General features: G+C 32.4%; 2 protein-coding genes across 2 annotated transcripts; both read right to left on the reverse strand.

Moving 5' to 3' along the window:
• On the reverse strand, positions 1-4,790 carry LOC21410439 (NLR family CARD domain-containing protein 3). Its single transcript, XM_024168157.1, has 18 exons — positions 4,581-4,790; positions 4,218-4,512; positions 3,742-3,954; positions 3,383-3,441; positions 3,024-3,161; positions 2,769-2,843; positions 2,554-2,637; positions 2,394-2,455; positions 2,168-2,237; positions 1,823-1,898; positions 1,589-1,719; positions 1,288-1,347; positions 1,102-1,176; positions 922-1,026; positions 736-831; positions 562-642; positions 385-486; positions 1-280 (listed from the first exon to the last, which is right to left on the reverse strand). Exons 1-18 carry the CDS (start codon positions 4,620-4,622, stop codon positions 212-214), a joined length of 1,833 nt encoding a protein of 610 aa, XP_024023925.1. The 5' UTR covers positions 4,623-4,790; the 3' UTR covers positions 1-211.
• Positions 4,791-10,169: 5,379 nt separating this feature from the next.
• On the reverse strand, positions 10,170-13,824 carry LOC21410440 (IAA-amino acid hydrolase ILR1-like 2). The gene is made up of 5 exons (XM_010102217.2): positions 13,344-13,824; positions 12,196-12,321; positions 11,782-12,096; positions 10,973-11,101; positions 10,170-10,846 (listed from the first exon to the last, which is right to left on the reverse strand). The coding sequence occupies exons 1-5, from the start codon at positions 13,722-13,724 to the stop codon at positions 10,460-10,462; spliced, it is 1,338 nt and encodes a 445-aa protein (XP_010100519.1). The 5' UTR covers positions 13,725-13,824; the 3' UTR covers positions 10,170-10,459.
• Between the last annotated feature and the right edge of the window lie 4,459 nt (positions 13,825-18,283).

An 18,283-nucleotide genomic window follows, 5' to 3' on the forward strand; every position in this document is an offset into this window, starting at 1 on the left:
AGAAGAATTAAATAGTAACCTTGATGTGACTATCTATCATCTCTCACCGTCAAAATTTCCAACGACTCCTTAAGAGGAGATCGGTAAGAACTCAATAATTTGGACCAAAAGTACTCTGTTGTCCTTGCCAAAACTAGCCGAGAAAAGAATCATCACCTAAACAATGTTCTACCAAGTTAACCACAACTATTTTCCCTTGAATAAATACTTTTTAGAAAATAACCTCTACTTCCTTTTCAGTCATCTCATATACATGGTCTCTTGCATCCGTTAAAGCACTCTGTACCATATAAAAGTTGATCAATTGACATATGAAGACGACAAAATAATACAAGAGAAGAAGGTGACATAGTTTAGTGGGTCCAAGGAGGCATGAAAACTAACCTGTCCAAATTTGGTCATTAAGTTACGGGAAAGATTCAGAGACGTAATTCTCACGTCTTCATTAGCCTTTAGTGCTTGAGCAATGGCAAAAGCCCCATCATCCTGCACGCAAAACCAAAATGTAAGCTTGCAAAATATTGCTAACATGTAAATGAGAATACGAAAATAAGCAAATACCCTTATCTCATTGAACCCAAGATCTAGTGTAGTTAGAGCTTCATTAACCACTTTTAAGCTACGAGCCAGGCAAATAGCTCCCTGAAATCATTGATTTATAGAAAGTTATCTAAGATTGAATCCACAAACTAGCCCAGATAGCACATAAAGACGAAACAATTTTCAGAAACGAACTTCATCTCTTAGGCCATTTCCCCTTAGGTCAAGATAGGATAAGGTACTATTGTATTTTAACATATCAGCGATGGCCTCTGCACCTTTTGCTCCTATCTGCAACACAATATGTTAAATTTAACTAAATAAGAGTCCTTTAAGGTAAAAATTCTCCAATCAGATATGCGTGATATGACAGTCGATTACCTGACACCAGCCAAGCTTGAGGTTATTAATGTTGCCATGGAATTTGAGAACGTCAGACAAAACTTTTGCACCTTCTGGTCCAATGGGATTATAACCAATTTCCAACTGAGAGAGAAGAATATGTCATTACACCCAAAAAGAGAGAAGAAGAAAAGTTGAATGGGATGGTGAAGAACATACAGTTGTAACGACAGAATTATCTTTCAAAGTCTGGGCTATTGAAGTGACACCTTTCACCTGAATGTTATTTCCTGCCTGTAAAATCGAACGTTACTTTTCCAGATATGGAGGGGTATTGGATTTTCAAAAATCACTTCAATATATAAATATGCATATCATAACAAAACAACAAGCTAATCTTCTAACCACGTCTATACTTTTTATTGACCGGTTTTCCTTCAATGCATCTCCAATTCTTTCAGCCCCCTGAAAAAGTCAACCTAAAATTAGCCAAAAAAAAAAATCATGAAATAGTTGATATATCAGGACAGCTGCAATAGAATTTCCATCCATTAAGATAAGGGTATCTAGATGGTCTAGTAAGTTGGCTGACAGGATAGCTGCAGCAGATTTTTTTAAAGGAAGTTGCAGCAGAATTTCAACCCACCAAGATAAGGTTATCTGAATGGTCCAGAAAAAGTGGTTAACGAATTTGAAATATCAATACCTCATCACCAATATCATTCATGCTAATGTTCAACACCAACAAGCTCTTGCTCTTCTTGACATATTCAGCAACATGAAAGGCACCTTTTGCACTTATTGAATTGTTGCCAATCTCTAGACGGGTAATTTTGCCTGAGGAAAGTTACATATCAATAAACTACTGAAAGTAAATAACGCGTAAAAATAACCATGTGCTTCTGAACCGAAACAAACAATACGTCTAGCAAAATACAACCTTTATGTTGAGATAGACCTGACATCAAAGCACGTATTCCTTCATCCCCAATTGAATTTCCGTGCAAATGAAGCTCCTGAGGTATAAAATCAATATGATTCTCAAGAGTATTATATATTGATAAAAGCTTATAAACACATTGGGTAGAGATCTTGTAATGGTAGTTTGTCCTTGTCCCAATTGGAACACCTGACCAGGACTTTGGTAGTTAACTTGATGCCTTTTTTTTTTTTCTTTCTTTAATAAAATCCGTCTTATTTAAAAGTATTCATTAAAAAATAAAAGATAAATAATAAAGAGACACATATGTGGAACAGAAACAAGTAATAAGAAATGACAAAGTACCCGCAAAGACTTGTTCCCTTCAAGTCCTTTAGCCAAAGCATTAGCCCCCAAGGCACCACCATAATTGCCACTTTAAACAATAAAATGATGTGAAAAAGAAAAGTTACATCAGAAGGATAGAAAGTGAAAAGATCATAAGCATACCTTAGTAATAAACGAGGAAATATAGCTTATGTAAACAAAATACATCGTGTTAAAATAAAGAAAAAAGACAAATAACACTCACTTAAGTTGTATATATCGTAGTGTCTTATTCTCGAGAAGAGCTCCAGCTAAACTTGTAAAGCCCTGTCGTCATTTTAAAAAAAGAAGTAAAGATAAGATTTGACCACATTTGACTAATTAGAATTAATGCAAAATCTTGGAATAAGTTGAAGGGTACATACAGCATAGTCAATCATATTGTTATTAAGTTCAACAAAACGCAAGGTAGAATTTTTCTTCAACATTTCTGCGATAGCCTTGGCACCCTGCATGATAAAGTAGCATCACTGTCGACTTAAGACATCTTAATTGGAAAGGCAGGGCCTACAACAATAGTAATTCAGGAAGCAGATGATCATGCTCTTAAGGGAACTAGTCTTGGCTAGAAGTGACTAACCTCATCCCCCAAGTTCGTACTGTTCAACTGAAGCTTTGTAATACCAGTATTATCAACCAGTATATCACTTAGGCACTGTGAAAAAGAATAACACATATAATATTACGCTGCAGCGCACAATAAGCAATAACATGCTTATGAGAATGCTTTTTCACTGTCAGATTGTTATCTTCCGATATGCAAGAATACGAGATAAAATTGCTAGGTTTTAAGTATAAAAAGAAACTATTATAAAAGAGTGGACTTTGGGCGTACCTTAGCTCCCTCATCTCCAATAGGATTTCCAGAAAGATCAAGAGTCTTTAACATGATGTTTGATTGCAGAATACCATCAAAAGCTTTTAACCCAGTAGCAGTTATTCCATTTCCAGCAAAACTTACTCCTTCAAGAGTCTGAAACATAACAAATATATGTCATAAGCCCAACAATATGATCAGTTAACTGATTAAGAACACAGGATTTCAAGCATTTTCTGCCAAGATTAAAGTTAGAAAATACATTGCAAAAGTTTTCCTTCCCTCATAGATTGATCGCATCAAAAGAGGGTAGTCATAATACTAAATACCAACATTTATCCCGAATTCACCAAGTCAAAATAGATTCATGCTCTAACCTGATTGTATGCTAACCTTTCAGCAAGAAAAATTAATCCTTCGTCGCTAAAATTGCATCCTGCAAGAATTTGTTCAAAACACGTTGTCATTATGCACAACGTTACGATTGGAGATAGCCTATAGGTAATAGTCGGAAAGAAATAAGCAAAAAGGGAAACAAAAATCCATTTCAATGATTGAAATAAATATGTACGAAGAGGAAACTGATAAGAATAAGGCCATTTATAAAGAATATTGCATTGAAATTGAAAATTTTAGTTAACCATTCTGAAGAAGATCCGCGTACAAGTATGAAATCATCATAACTCATAGCTAAGAACGCACGTCTTTATCATCTTCAACAACCATGGTGTCATACCTGACATGTCAACAACACTGAATGCTCTGAGTTCTTTGGCGAATTCATTGAGCCTCTCCTTGGACTCTCTATCAATCTTTGCACTAAGCCCCGATAGCAAATTCGTACCCGGAGCAAACGACCACTTCAAACCTTGTGCAGAAGTTTTCTCCTCTACATTCGTCGCCCTCTTGGACTTCGGAGTGAGGAGTTTCTCCACCACTTTCCACAAAACTGTCAGCTGAAGACATAAATTAGTACAACCATTGAGAAACCCAACAAGAAAATAGGCTAGCATTCACACATATACATTGAACATTAAACTTAAGCCCGTATATAAATTCTAGTCATAAAACACCTTACTTTAGCATTCCGATACAACAAAAAGGTTTAAACTTTTCAATTCAAGGCCTAAAAGCAACTGATTTCTACAATCATTCAATTCAAACGTAATTCCCATCTTTCCAAATAAGAATTTTGAGGCCGAAATCAATTACCAAAAGTGACGGCCAAAAACAAGCCGGCGGGGACGGCGACGGAAGCAACTTGCTGAAGCGGAGCAACGGATAACGGGCTCTCGGATTGAGACTGCCTGTACACTCTCCGAGCAGAAACCGACCTCCTGGAGCCACCGTCAGCCCTAGAAGAAGCAGAAACTTTCACCGCCAAGCTCCTGAGCCGCAAGCCTCTCTTCCTCCGGAGCGAGAGAGCAGTCGGAAAGTTCGAGCAAGGTCCACCCAACGCCTGGAGCGCTTCTAGTCTCTGCTTGTGCGTCTGAGACCGCAGCGAAATCTGAGCATCAAAAACGCATTTTTGTCAAACTGACATTGAGAGAGAGAGAGAGAGTTGGTGGTTTTTACCTTAGGAAGAGAGCAGAGGGAAATGGCGGAAGTGGAGCCCATAGAATTTGAGTCAGAGGCACATAGATGTTGAAGCCTTGGATTCTGAGCTTCGTTGCAATGGAGGGGAGAGAGAGAGAGAGAGACGGCGGATCTCCGGGAATGTTCGGATTTTCTGAAAGTTCTCGTTCTGTCTATCGGTTACCAGAGTGCCAAGTGCAAAAGTCTTGCTGCTCGATTGCTCCGGATTTCCAACTGGGTTTGCTTATGCTTGGCCCAAATACGCTGGAGTCGTCTGTGTGGGTGATCCCGTATTGTCCGTATCTTGTTGTTTTGGGCCCAAAGGTAAACCCAACCCATTGGATAATTACACAATGTCACCACCTTTTTCCTGGAGAATTAAAATGGGGAGAAAGAGAAAAATAGGTCAAGACTTGAAATGAATTAAAATTAATAGGTTAATAGTTTATATAAGTTAATAAATAGGCTAAATTACTATTTTTATTCATAACTTGTCTGGTTATGAATCATAACTTGACAAGTTATTGTCCATAAATCACGATTTTTGTCCATAACTTGTCTGGCTATGAATCATAACTTGACAAGTTTGTCCATAACTTATCTGGTTATGAACCATAACTTGACAAGTTATGGCCTATTAATTTCTATAACTAAAAGCTGGCCTATATACTTCCTTAAGCTTTTCATATTGGCCTATTTTCTACTATTTCTGATTAAAATGAGGCTTCGTTGTTGCATGAGGCCCGTTTGGTACGAGGATTTTAGAATTAAAGCTATGATTCTGATTTAAATTAGTGTTTATTTGTAAAAAATAAAAAGTGGTTTAAATCCAGTCCAACAAATCAATGTTTAATTTTGAATGATTCTGGTTCAAAATTTAAACCCTATGTTTTAAACTAGAACTGCCCTAAAAAATAAAATTACCTCCTCTTTTTAGTTTTAGCTTACTCAAAATCATGATTTTGGTTTACATGATTCAAACTCAAATATTCATAGTTTGAGCCCCAGTTTAAACCATGAATTATGAATTATAGTTCTGGTTCCAAAACTAGAACCAACATAGATTAAACCTTTCTATCAAACGGAGCTGAGAATATCATTTATATGGATGATTTTTGAATTTTATTTCTTGACTACGTAAAAATACCTTTGAGTTGACTTTATCATATGTTTACTTTTCGTAACTAATTTCCATAATTTTTCCATAGCTGAATTTCTTAAATGTACCTATAGGTGAACTTATCGTTTTTTTCCTTTTAATATTTGTTTCAAATTCACATATTGTTCGCGGGTGATGTCGATTTCAGTTAGTGTATAATGATATATTCATTGTTAAATAATAATTTATGAAAATTACATTCATCTGTGTTTCTGTCTTAATAATGCTTCTTCTTATGCTTGTATTATAACGGTATATTCATTATTATAATGATAACATAAAAAGACTAACATGTGTTTGTGTTCGTGTTTCAATTATCTTTCTTGTTCCTTTTTATAATGATATATTCATTATAATGATAATATAAAAAGACTGACATGTGTTTGTGTTCGTGTTTCAATTATCTCTCTTGTTCTTTTATATAATGATATATTCATTATTGTAATGATATGTTATTTTTTCATTATCTATCTATTTTTGTCTATATACATTTTTTTATTATAATGTTGCTAGTATCTTTGATATGTTGCACTCTCAGATGGGAAAATTTAAAATTCTGCATTTCAATATACGTATTATATTGAGCAAAAAATCTCATAATTTTAAGGATTTGATTCATTTAAAGAAGATTAATGATCCCTTAAATTAGGGGATAAATAATATAATAATATCATTTTGTTAAGGGATATATTAATATAATTATCAAAATTGATTATATAATAAATTAAAATTAATAATATTATTATTAAGATCAACAAGGTCATTAAACCATATGCATTACGTCATATATAGAAAATTCACAAACTGCAGCTATATTTTTATGCCGCAAAGATAATTAACTCGTATGTGTTATTATCACCGCAGTTTAAATTGTAGATTAGGATTGAAGAGGAAAAATCTAAAAATAGTAAAGTTGATATATAAAAAGATTCTTCAAATATTATAAGAATAACATATTTTGATGTCATTAAAATAATGACTACGTAATTATTTAATACAATATGCACCGCTATGATAATTGTTATGATATTTTTGTTATTTTTATAATTTTTTTTTTAAAAAAAAAAAACTTAAGATGTAAAATTTTGTCGTGTAATTATCTCATGAAGTAAAGCTGATATTTTGATTCTTTATCAAATATATAAGGATTAAAACTTTAAATTAAAATAAAACATATCAAAAAATACATGATTGAGCTGGAATATATGTTTCTTTCAGTTAGGGATTTTTTTTTAATTAAAAAAAATCTTTCAGTTAGGAAGTTGTGTCATAGACAAATGGATCTAAATAAATAAATAAACAGATAGAAGAAGATAGATTTGGGTAATATATATTGGCTTGTAGGACTTTTCCAAAGGGGAAAAAAAAGAGAAAAATATATATTGGCTTGTAGGACTTTTCCAAAGGGTGAAAAATAGAGAAGAGAAAACATTTTGACTTCATCAAAAAAAAAAATAAATAAATAAAACATTTTGACTTCAAAAATGAATAAATAATGGGCGCCACTTTTGTTGTTTTTATTATTTTGGCGCTGCGTTTACTCATTCTCCTGAAACGGTTTAAAGTTGAACTACATGACCTCAACTATACGACTCAAGTTAAGAATGTAAATTGTGTTTATAAAAAAAATATATATATAGTGTAATAAAAAAATAAAATTTAAATTTTTATAAAAAAAATATTGTAATAATAAAATTTGAATTGTGATATCTATTGCAAGAGTATTGCTATAGGCTATTATTACTGTGTTTTTGGAAACTGAGAAAATACTGTACGAATTAATACGACAAATGATAAGCACAGTATAATTTGTATTTCCAAATAAGTAATGCGTTCAAAATTTTGGCATAAAATTACATGTGTTGGTACATTCTTCAAACACCAAAAAAATTTCCTTGAACTTGTGTTACATAATACAAAACACTTTATAAAAATGATTCTATCAGTAAATTCTAATAAAGTAGTACAAAAAGGATGATAAAATACGAAATCCGATATTAAAAAAGTTTCTCGATACATTAATTTAAGTACGCATAAGGTTCTTTTTAAATCAATGTAGTTTTGATAGCATAGAAAAATGTGTATATTGACCTCTCAAAATTTGAGGAATTTATAGACAATCGGAGATGATTGATAAACGTTGAAATTTGCTTTTGATATAAAAGATTTATTTGTTAATTTTTTTGAAAAAAAAAAAAAGGAAAATAAGTTTTTTTCTTTATTGACATTAATTAAATAGAGCGAGTTGGGATATTGATCTCCTATAATAATTGTTGATAAATGCTGTGAATTCACGATGTTAGTCAAGGTTTGAAGATTGGCTAATGGCGCTAGAGCTCGAGCGTGGGTGCATTCCATCCTAGCGCTTGGGATTTGCACAACCGCTGCTTGAAATTTCAATTACGGATTTTATGAGGGATGGACAGTGCGACAATGACGTTTGATTCATAAGTTCAGAATTGTAATTTAGAATTATTTTCAGTTTATGTGTGTTTTTTGTGAGAAAAAATATTGTAATGAGCCACGAACTATGATCCGAATCATAGGTGCGTTTGGTTGGTAGATTTATGTCATGATTCGAATCATGGTTTATGATTCATTACAGTATTTTCTCTCATAAAAAACACAAATAAATCAAGAATGATTATGAATCATGATGTTAAATTTATGAACCAAACGTCCACAAACTTCTCTATTCTCTTGGGAGTTTGAGTCACGGCGTATTTAACAAGTACAATGAAATTTAATGTGATTTTAATGATTAAAAACTATATATTGATAACAAAAAAAAAGTCAACATTTAGATTTAAATATAACAAGAAAATAATAAACTAAGATTAATATATTTGAATGTGCCATTTCAATATATATATATATATATATATTTGAAAAATGAAAGTGTTAAAAAATGTTTTTGGACTACAAATACGTATTCATGTATTACACGTTAAATTCTAGTGAAAAGTAAGCATATTTTTTCTTTATTCAAAAATATGTACGCACTATACTGCTTAAGCGTTTTTTAGGAGGAAAAAAAAGAAAAATCAAAATTAGAGTCGCATACTTACAAAGTTATCAGGGTTAAGTATCCTGTGTAAAGAGCTCAGTATTACTGTCTATATATGCTAAACTTAGAACACAATTACCTATTAAAAAAAACATAATTCAGATATTTAATTCAAAAATACTTACTGTAATAGGCATATTATACGTAAAGTTTCTAACTATGGCGATGAGTATGATGCAATGTTAAAAGCCTTAAATTTGAAACTATTCCTGTTATTCTTGTAAAAATATAAGGCCCCGTTCATTTCACCTATTCGAGTTTTGTTACAATAAAATTTTTTTAAAAATAATTATAATTAATCTTTTTATTATAATAAAAAAATCTCATATAAAATCAGTCTCAATTAAAATTAATAAATTAAACAAGTCCATAAATTAATAAAATGATATGCAAGAATTTTCCTTATCCTACATTGATAAAGCAAAGTTGAGAGGTTGTTCTTCTCGCCACGCCTGCAATGTGTAGTACATACCACATAATTGGATAGTACAATCCCTAGTACCGTTGACATTTATAACACTTTTTTTCAAAGCTATTTTTTATTCGTGGTTTACTTGGTTTTATTCCTATTTTTTTTGGTTGAAAAGTTATATCCCTATTTATAAGGATTTAATTCTAGGCAATAACGGAAAAAATGTGTCCGCCAATATGGTAGTACAGATTACATCTACAATATGTGGCGCTAATCACACTATATATAAACCCCCTTTAATACCTTAAATTCACGGCGAAAAGACATCCTCCCCAACAACGAAAGCCACTAAGCCAGTATTGTAATAACTAATACCAGAAAAAATGGCTTCTCAAGTCGAATGGGCATGTTTCGTTGCTTGTTTAGCGCTCTTTGCCATGGTTGTTGCCGCGCACGAAGGCCATGAACACACACCAGGAATGGAAATGGCTCCTTCACCAAGCCATGATCATGACCATGGTAAAAATCACGGCAGCTTCGCTTATCCGTCGATGATGCTCGGAGTTCTTGCTCTCGCTTTTCCCTTTCTGGCTTTTTGGGAGAGGATCTGAGGTGTTTGTTTTCTTGGTATTTGTTGGCCATGCCTTTGTTTTCTTTGTTTGTTTCTTTCGACTTATAAGACTAATGACACAGTCCACAAGTCTTATTAGTCGAAAAGTCTCGAGTCCTTTTATTGGGACTCAGAACACATGATATTATTTCTTTTGTTTTCTAAATTCTCATCATCATGTCATGATGAGTTTGGTCCACTTGGAATAACACATGTACTTACATGGTTTTCTCTAATGTACTTTTTTCAATTTGGTATTTGATGTTTGTTTGATCTATTTGCCATTCCATGTTATCATTTTATTGAAGTACCGTATTTGTTATAAATGAAAAGAACAAAGAGGAGAGAATATCAGCTTCTTTGCTTCAATACTTGGGTAAATAGGGATTATACATGAAAAGTATATACATTTGGGGTTATAGCATTCATGTTCCTCAATCGATTGCTTATACCTGTGAAACCCCCAAGAAAAATAATGTGTTACACCTTATAATTCTTTCAATATTACCCTGATCAAAATAAGGACAAACAGATTCAAGAGAGTTGAATCTGTAAAACATTCAATGGATTGATTGAGGGAAAATTTTGTGAAAATGTATATACATATGTATTATATATAGACACAAAAGAGCTAGCATTGTGAATTTAACTTCTTGGATGAATCCGAGAGGTAAGAAACTGCGAAAGCTGCATGTATTGCTGCCCCAACGGGAAGCACATCCTCGTCAACAAGGAAGTAAGGGCTATGTGGTGAATATATGGCTCCCATATTTTCATTTCTTATGCCTAACATCAAGAATGATCCGGGAACCTTATCCAAGTAGAAAGCAAAATCTTCACTCCCCATGATGGTGTTGGACAATTGTGTGTTTTCTTCTCCGACTATTTCGCTTGAGACGCGCTGCACATGTTTGTAAATTCTCTCGTTGTTTATGGTCGGTGGAATACTTGTTTGTCCCTCTCCGGAGAAGTCAATCTCAGCCGTGCACCGGTGCACCGCCGCTTGCCCTTTGATGACCTAAACACAAAAGAAAGTCAATTTTCACCTTGGAAAGTTGCAAAAATTTTTACAAGCTAATTCTAGTACTTGTCTTGATAATTTGTAAAGCTAGGTGTTTAATTTTTTTTTTTTTTTTTTTGTTACCTCTTCTATTCTTTCCCTCAAAGCCTTGAAGCTTTTCTTGCTAAAAGCTCTAAAAGTACCGGCTATTGTAGCCGAATCAGGGATGACATTGAAAGTTGTCCCCGCATGAATCATAGCCACAGAAACTACCTGCAATTCGTCACTATCTAAGGTGAAAAAAAAAAAAAAAAAAAAACTAACGTAACCTTATACGAGATTTAAAATTCCAAGAATTCGTGGACAGATAAAACGTTCCATTTTTACTATTGTCTGGATGCTTTGCACACGGATCAATCAAATTTTAGTAAGAGTACATTAGACTTTTGTTCAAGTATTTTTTTACTTTCCCTAAATATACAAAAGGAGTGCCGATTTAGTATTACTAAAGGTTAGAGAAAATAACATTAAAACTTGAGGTCTCTGTTTTTTTTTTTTTTTTTTTTTCCTCATTATAGTGAAGTTCTGACTGAAAGTAAACGTAGCTTTCATACTCAACGTGAAAACAAGCTTAGTTATGGTTAGATGACTATGCTACTCCTAATTATGCTTATGTAAGGGGTGCCGATTTTGTAGTACTGAAGGTTGGATAAGAAACAGAGAGTCTGAAAGGATTGAGTCTGTTTTTCTTGTGATCTTCGTTTTCATCATAATAAAATTCTACGGTGGCTGAAAGATAGACGGAGTCTTTATATTCAAGGTGAATTACTATAAATCTTACAAGTGCTTTCTTGTCAAGGATTTAAATTTTGATCAGTATTATTATAAACAAACTCGGTTTTAGTTAGATGACTAATGCTACTCCACATCTACAGGGTATAAATCCAACATACCTGGGAATCTAAAGGGTCTATCTCTCTGGAAACAATGCTCTGCAAGCTGATTACTGAGGTTGACACTGCCAAGATTGGATCAATGGATTGTTGTGGAATTGCTGCATGACCACCTTTGCCGCTGATTTTCGCAGTGAAGCTACCGCAGCCAGCGAGAAATTCCCTTGGCCGCGCTGCAACAACGCCTGTGGGGAAGTCAGGCGAAACGTGCAAGCCAAGGATGGCCTCTACCCCATCAAGCGCCCCTTCTTTAATCATGTCCTTTGCACCAAAACCACGCTCCTCAGCTGGTTGGAATAGAAGTACTACAGTTCCCTGCAAGACATGGGAATTCAATGTGACCATATTATAGCAGTGAAGGGAAAGAAATGGAATGCACTAAATTGAATAAATCTTGGCACAATTTGATTTCACCTGTAACAGATCTCTGAGTTCTTTAAGTATCTTTGCGGCGCCAAGGAGCATCGTAACGTGCACGTCGTGACCGCAAGCGTGCATTTCTCCGTCCTTTTTGCTTTTGTGCTCCCATTCCACCAGTTCCTAACTCAATCAATGCAATATTTCCCATGTCAAGTTTATTCAGGAGGGGGGGAAAAAATCAGCTCACTTGACCACACACATTCAGACAGAGTGTGGATAAAAATGCTACAAAGACCAATTTTTGAGTTCGTTTTGTACGAGGATTTAAATCACGGTGATTCTAATTATAATTCTGAAATTAAAACTATGATTCATGATTTTTTGTTCAAATCATGATTCAAAATCAGAATCAGGAGTTTGAATCACATTGAATTAAGAGGGGGAGTGATTTTAAAATCATAATTTGAGTTAGTTTAAAACATCACATCAGATTTTGAATCATGATTTATAATCATCTAAATCAAACACTGATTTTGAATCATGATTCAAAATCACTGTAAATAAATACTAATTCTGAATCAAGATTTAAAATTATAATTCTGAATTCATCCACCAAACGCTTTTATGTTCCCATTACTAAACCCATTGTACCAGAGTTTTAAACAGTGTCTTAGAATATGTTACTCTATCATTATTAAATTTGTTCAATTTTCAAATGTCAAAACTTTTCAACTTTTGTATCATGTCACGTGATTATTAAGAGCCCGTTTAATTCGTTGATTCGAGTTTTTAATTTAAGTTGAGATGTAATTTTATGTAAATTTTTTACTGTAGTAAAAAAATTAAATGTGATTGTTTATGAGAATTTTTTATTATAAAAAAATTTGAATCAGTGAAATAAACGGAGAGAGAACTCTGCTAACAAAGTCGTAAATGATCATATTTGATAGCCTTTTGGGCGACCTTGGTAATTAGCATCATCTACAGTTATGTCCTAATCACTGATTGAAGTTGTCTGATAAATAGTGCATTGATTAGAAATATAAAATGATTTTAAGAATACAATTATTTGGGAGGACTAACTTATCTGATTAGACTTTCAATAGGAAAAAGAAAAAATAATCTGATTAGTCCCAACAATTTTTCTTCCCAAAAAAAAAAAAAATGATTAGCTGAACATAATTTTTTTTTTTTTAAGTTACCTGAATAGGCAAGGCATCCATATCTGCTCTGAGAGCAACAAAGGGTGGAGAGCCGGTCCCAATAGTGGCAACGACGCCGGTCCGCGCCACGGGCCACCGATACGAAACACCGAGCCGATCAAGCTCATGCCTTATAAGCTCACTAGTTTGGAATTCTTGGAAAGCAAGTTCCGGGTTCTCATGGATTCTTCTCCTTATGCTCTTCATCCATTTCACCGTATTGGGGTCATTAGCCAATCCAACAATCTGGTCTCTGACTGAAAGATGTTGATAATCTGATGACGAGCTAAACCATTTTTCACCAGCACAAGTTTGGAAGATCAAAGAGACGCATAAAGGTATGGTAAAGGAGATTAGGAATATGAGTTGCAGAAACTCCATATTGAGGCAAAAAAAATATAGACGTAATTAATAAAACACAAGACAGCAAAAGCAGCAATATAAATAGATGTTTTTATGTGGCACAAGTGAACGCTATGGAATCAATATATATATTGTTCTGAAACACAGATCTCACAAACAAATATATACCAGATTTTAAAAGGTGGGGAAAAGAGAAAAATAAAAATAAAAATAAAAATAAAAGGTGTTACTTTTACGGTACTCATGGGGTTCGTTATTCCTCTCTCTTTTGATTAATTTTTATTTTTTTTTCTTTTAAATTGTTATAGTACAAAATCAAGTGGCAGAGAGCACAAAAGTCAAGCACGTCAAGGAAATAGAATAATAACATGTGACTTTATTTAGTTTAGTGATCGGAATATACAATAAAAATAATGTTGCACTGAATAATGGGGATCAATAATGATGTTGCAAAAAGTTTAGGTAAATGCTAAATTATTATCGCATTAGGGATCAAGTTTCGAGACATGTTTTCAATTCTAATCTAAGATTCAACCTTAAAATATTCATAATTCCGATAGAGAATTCTCCGTTAAAGTTAAAATATTATTCATTTTATCGATTTAAATTTAAAATTTAAATTTTATTATAATAAAAAATTTTTAAAAACTGTTATATTTAATTTCTTTTATTATAATAAAAATTTTCACATAAAATTATATTTTAATTTAAATTAAAATTTTAAATTAACAAACTGAATAAATTCTAAATAGACACGGTCCCAAATAAAGGTGGCAAAAGGTGGAAGTGAGAATTCCTTGTGGATCAGTATGACGGGTGGAGGAGAATGAGACAACAGAGACTAGACTAGACTAGTTGATGGAGTGGGGCCCTTGAGCAACAAGAGGGGGGGAAAAAGGAAAGAAAGAAAAGGCCCACGTGCTGAAATTTGGATTTTGAAGTCGGCAGTTACAACTGCACGTGAATAGAACACCATGTGACAGCAGCTATGCACCGCCAGAAAAATCACAGAGGCGTATATCAATGGGCCACAATATAGTGGTGGGGCTTGATATGCCAGAATTGTGATAACATCTAATATATATATATATATATATATTTTTTTTATTTTTACAATAGGTCTAAAAAAAATGAACCATTCATTCGTTTTTATTTTTAATTGTTAGACTTTTATTAAAATTATTTGTTTTACTTGTCTTTTTAAAAGACATTTATACGTGATTTTGACTGAGGCTTCGTTCACTTTGCAAATTTGAGTTTTTAATTTGAGCTGAGATGTAATAATTTATGAGTTTTTTACTGTACTAAAAAAGTTAAATGTGATATTTTTTGAGAACTTTTTACTGTAAAAATCTAAAACTGAAAACTCAAATCGGTAAAATGAACGAGACCTAAATTTTAAGATCACAAATAGACTTTACAATAGGAGGCCCTACTGTTAGAAGGACCTTTTTCATTAAAATCTTCACAACTTGTAAAACGACTTTTGTAAAGTTTTATTTTGAATTGTCATATTTAGGTCTTTTTTTTTTTTTACTAATTTGAGTTTATAATTTAAGTTTTACTATAGTAAAAAGTTCTCAGAAACAGTCACATTTAATTTTTTTACTACAGTAAAAAGCTCTAACATAAAGTCACATCTCAACTCGAATCAGCGAACTAAACGTGCCGTTAGATTAAGTTCTTTCAACTTCATATACTTTGACATGAATATAAAAATAAAAAATAAAATACTTTTAGAGATACCATATGAAAGGGAGAATATTTATAGTGGATAAGACTATTTTGTTCTACCGATAAAAACTTTTGTTATTAACCGTAAGGCTAGTTTTTTAACTGTTATATTTGTGCATGTTCACATTAAAAATTTACAGTGCGCAATATAAAATTGCTCCCACTGCAGATCAAGCCATTAAAAAATTAATTCAACCATAAAAACAGAGTTCTTATTGATAGGGTAAAATAGTTTTATCACCCTAAAAAAAGCTCTTAAATAAGGGAGTTTCTTTGGTAGTTCTTAAAAAAAATGAATTAATAGTAGTATCTACGTTCAGCTGTTAGATCTAGTTAAAATCACATCAGTTTAAAAAAAGTACACTGAATAAATAATAGACAATTTTTTATGTAGATTTAACAGTTGAAAACTGAGAACTAATTAGGGCCCGTTTAGTTCGTTGATTTGAGTTTTTAATTCGAATTAAGATGTGACTTTATGTGAGAGCTTTTTACTGTAGATAAAAAGTTAAATGTGACTGTTTCTGAGAACTTTTTACTATAACAAACTTAAATTTTAAATTCAAATCGATAAAATGAACGGGAGTTTATACTTTATTTTTTCTAAACCTACTTGAGAAACTCCACCTAAATAATATTTTTATGTGTGGTCTATTTGTTTGGAAAGAAGTTAAAAACTAGGGGAGGAAAAGAGGAAAAGAAGGGAAAAAGTGGATTGTACTTTGTGGTTCTCATTTTCCTGCTCGTTTTCCTTATTGTGCTTTTGGTCAACTCACATGACATGACTATCCAGTTTCAAGAGGAGCTTTCCTTAGTCAGGCGCTCACTCCTTGGTTCTTTCTTTTAGGTGCACGTGAAAATCGTCTTTACTTCTTTAAGTTCCCAATACCTAACAGGATAAAATTGCTATAGTTGTTTTTCTTTTTTGGGGAATAGTTATCATCGTCTTTTTTTTTTTTTTTTTTTTTTTTTTTTTTTATCTAAGTGCATGTTTGGTTGGGAGATTGAGGGATTCAAATCCCCTTATTAAGGTTAAATCAGTGTTTGAAAAGATAAAAATGAACAGTAAAAAATGGGATCAAAAAAGTGATTGGGATCATTTTGGGGCCTGATTTTGGAATCAGGCCCCCCCTAATTCACCTGTTTGAAACCTCATAAACAGTAAAAAAATGTGATTTGACATGGTGATTTGACATGCGGGTGAGAATTTTTTTCATTGGCTTGTTATATAATTGTTCTCGTATTTGATGTGGTAAATTTTTTTCTACTAATTGGCTTGTTATAAATTGTTGCTCGTGGGAGACAAGTTATGTTTGGCTTTTATTTACATAATTTTTTTCTAATACTTTATTTTTTTAATTATACGACGAATTATATATTTTTTTAAATTACACATAACGATTTATATTTATTATATAATTTCTTAAATTATATTTATTTTGATCATGATTTAAATTCAGAAAATAAGACAACTAAACACTGGTTCGAATCACATTTCAGGTTAGAATCAGAATCATGCATATACACATCCAAACGAAGGTTCTGATCACTCTAAATCATGATTCAAATCATGAATCATAGATCTGAATCAAATGACTCAAATCACCCTGATTTCAATCCTTATACCAAACGAACCCTAAGTTTTTAACCTGTATCACTTGATACTTGGACTAAAATTAGAGATTTTATCTGGTAGGCCGCAGTACTAGTCAAATTAGTTTTTAATCGTTAAATTTGATTAAAATTACATTAAATTAAAAAAATGCAGAATAAATAGTTTATGATATAGATTGACAATTGAAAAATAAAAAAAACTATTGGTAATTATTTTTTTGGGTTTTATAAGAGCAAACCCCCTAAAAATATCCTTCTTTCCTTCTAAATTTTTATTGCGTGTTGCTTTTTTGGTGTTGTAATAATGTTCCACGTACACCTAATTACTTGTTAAAAAACATAAAAGAAAGAGACCGAAAACTGTTTGGGCAAAACAAAATTACATCTTTGAGGCGTAATTTTCTTGAGGTGTTATTTGTCGACATTAAAAAATGTTTGCTTACGATTTCTTACAATTCTCTCATTGACAATTGATACAGCAAATCCACGAATTCTATAAATAGTGAGCTTATAATATTTCTTTGAACTCTAAGAAATTAAAACTGACAACGAATCTGAATATTATGGGTCTTATTTGTAGCCAAATTCGTGTTTGTTCATCAACGGATCATCATCGAACACCTTCACTTTGAAACTGTATTTTAACATTCGTATTTATTTGAGTCAATGTCTTTCAATATATACATAATTCGGAGCACTATTTCTAAATAATCACACATGTTATTAACAGACATTTAATTCGATCTTAAGATCGCATTTGTTTATATAGACAATGCAGATTTAAGATCTAAAAAGTAAAAACCAAACTAAAAAAAGATAAGGTTCCTACTAGTTCCTCACTACAAATAAGTAATTACTTGTCACCCGCATTTAACATAAATCACTTATCTTCCTTTTAGATTTCTAATGTGAGACTTTTCTCCTTTTAACTTAACCCTAAAAAAGTTCTTTTATAAAATTTGAGTTAGGAACTTGAGTTTAGTACGTGAGAGAGAACACTATAATTAAAAAAGGTAAATTAAAATTTTTATGAAAAAAAATACTGTAACAAAAAATTTAAATTGTGATTTGAGTTAGATAAAATAACATGCCAATAATCTCCCAACATTACTCACCAATTGACATCCACTTTGAGCTCGTTTGCCGTTGCTCATAGAAGCTTGTTTTAAATTGTTAAAAAAAAAAATTACATCATGGTAGGTAGAGCTATAAATACGGGTCAGCCCATA

This window comes from Morus notabilis, unplaced genomic scaffold (assembly GCF_000414095.1).
Source record: "Morus notabilis unplaced genomic scaffold, ASM41409v2 Scaffold99, whole genome shotgun sequence".
NCBI lineage: Eukaryota > Viridiplantae > Streptophyta > Magnoliopsida > Rosales > Moraceae > Morus > Morus notabilis.